Here is a 2,500-nt window from a genome sequence, read left to right on the forward strand (position 1 = left end):
GGGCAAGGACGAGGAAACCTGACCAGCGGAATGGACACTTAGTTGTATGAGCATAACTCTGTACAGACTTATGATGCAGACAATGGCAATGCCTATGATGAAACTACTACAAAAACTACTAATAACATCCCGCTCTCACCTGTGAGAATAAAGTTGCAATTACAAGCTGGACGGTGAGGGCAGACATCATCCTCACATCAAAATTGGAAGGTCTGAAGAAAAGCGTCATGTAGCTCACCAGGAGGAGCACCAGCGTCGGGATGTAGATGTTCAGAATTGCATATCCAGAGCGGCGGGTCAGGGGAAACAACACCCTCACCTCGCTAAACATGCCAGAATTATTGTGTTCCATCCACACCTCACCTACCTGTGGGATGGAAGATAAAGGTATTTATCACTGTTGCTTGGCACAGTCATTGATTTTAAGCAATCACAAATTTTACTTTAGCTGAATCTGACAAGCATAACCGACTGCGAGCTCAACTGAAGAGTTCACAGCTTGCTTTAAACATACCGGGATAAATCTAATTCAAGTAATGCAACATCTGTAAGAAATTAATATCAGATGACCAAAACCCATGTGACTTAGATCATGAATGACTCGGAATCTGTGCCAAGATTCCTGACTAATCAAATCATATTTCAGGCAAATCATTCTTAATTTGACTTTCCATGGCTGAATCGTTTTGTTTGATTCCCACCAAACATGATTGAAACGTCGTTTGAATAACGCCATGGATGGCTCAAGACTGAAACTGCTACTCAGAGCGTTTTACATAATCTAACTATACTCAGTACAGATTTTCGCCAAATTTAGCACTGACCATATATTCCAGTAGGAGAATATTTGCCTCGTTTATCACACTGGAATTATCAGCGTCGAAAACAAGAAAGGTTTTGAGTGCAGAAGTAAGACGAAGATTCATGAAGCACTGTTGTTTGTCGAATGGGTAGAGGGCGAGGTCCAGGTCGCAAGAGTACACGGAGCCGTACTTCCTGCTGATGGACAGGGGGTTCCCGGCGCCAGAATACACTTCCACTAGATAGCCAGATGAGAATAAATTTTACACGTCTCTCTTTTTCTTCTAGAATATATGTATACTTGGGTATATAGAAATAAACATCAACTATGAAGGGTAATCATTAAAGTTAAGAATACTGTGGCTGTTATTTAATAAGCGTGTTTAGTAAATCATCGTGCAAAGTCTTGAGGTGCAAGTTAACCTACACCATGCTATAAATAAGGCATCAAACCTTCGGCTGGAGCAGCCTTGTCCCTGGTGGAGAAGTTAAGGTCTCGGCTTGCAGACATTATAACTTCCTTATCTACTACGGTATGCTGATTATTATTTGTATTCACAAATCCAACAGTCGGCGTCCACAGTTGCGACACATCAGCAAAAGGCAGTATGTTCAGAGTTTGGTTTTTCTTTAGATTTAGAAACTGAAGTCTATTATCTTCCCATTTCATGATAACTTCATAATACACATTCATACTCATTTCGAGAGTGTCAACAGTGAGGCTCTCTATCCGTACGCGCAGCGTAATACCCAAGCTCTCGTCCTTGCTGCCACTGGGTCTTGGGGGAAGGTGGTGCTGGTAATCTTGTGGATAGTGCACCATCTGGCATTCCAGCTCGTCTGTGTTGTCCCTGCAGTCATACCTAAGGTCACATCTGTTCTCTAGGGGAATACAGGTGGCGTCATCACAGGTGAACTGGTCAAAAGAGCACGGAGATAAGAGCAGAAGGCGCTTTCCCCCAGGCTTCTGCCCACAGACTGGTTGCTCCAATCGCCATAATCGTCTTCCCATTGGATAGTCAGGATCTGTCTCTTCCATATATGCTATTGTCTGGTTCGTCACATCGTTCAGCCATGTCCAATTCCCTTGCTGTCTTTTTATACGATATTCGCCATACCCCATGAAAAATACCTCACCCAATTTTGTCTGAAACGGCATAAAATACACATTCCGTAGTTCCGACTCGCATATACCAAGGAGTGAGTACCTCTGTTGGTCGGTAAAGGTGCACAGTACACAGTACCTGTCAGTTTCACAGTCGACATCAGATATCCCATATGCATTGAGAACACCGCAGTTTTCATAATGCAAGCCATTTGGTTCTTGTGGGGCCCATATTACGTTGTCCTGAACCACTCCGTTCTGAGATCTCCAAACGCCTTCCTCTCTCCTGTCATTTAACTCCGTCCAGAAGTTTGTGTGGCATGTGGCATTTGGATATGCAGATTCGGAGGCTCCATGTAACACTTCAATTTCATGTTTATTCGTAATTTGCGGCAAACGAGTGCCCAATGCCTGGCATAGGTACTGTGCTGTAGAGAAAGACAGAGCTGGAAACCAAAAATATGCTGTCGCAGTGTCCTTTTGGCAGAGCTCGCTTAGAGGCACTTCGAAAATGTTAACGTTATATAGTTCCCATCCGACTTCCCATGATACATAGTTTCCTTGCGGGTCATTCTTGCATGTGGATATAGCTTT

At 43.5% G+C, this 2,500-nt stretch overlaps 1 protein-coding gene across 1 annotated transcript in view; it reads right to left on the bottom strand.

Annotated features, from left to right (window-relative positions):
• LOC147468030 (uncharacterized) overlaps positions 1-2,500 on the bottom strand; it is a 26,439-nt gene that overhangs the window by 1,051 nt on the left and 22,888 nt on the right. Inside the window, exons 6-9 of the mRNA XM_086555415.1 lie at positions 1,255-2,500; positions 825-1,039; positions 140-367; positions 1-18 (exon numbers count right to left, since the gene is read on the bottom strand). The exon at positions 1-18 is cut by the window's left edge and continues 1,051 nt beyond it; the exon at positions 1,255-2,500 is cut by the window's right edge and continues 39 nt beyond it. Of these exons, the coding sequence (XP_086411541.1) occupies positions 1-18; positions 140-367; positions 825-1,039; positions 1,255-2,500 (1,707 nt within the window). The remainder of the gene's footprint in view (positions 19-139; positions 368-824; positions 1,040-1,254) is intronic.

Source organism: Penaeus japonicus, unplaced genomic scaffold (assembly GCF_977035675.1).
Source record: "Penaeus japonicus unplaced genomic scaffold, GWHDUDI00000001_assembly GWHDUDI00000031, whole genome shotgun sequence".
In the NCBI taxonomy this organism is placed as follows: Eukaryota; Metazoa; Arthropoda; class Malacostraca; order Decapoda; family Penaeidae; genus Penaeus; species Penaeus japonicus.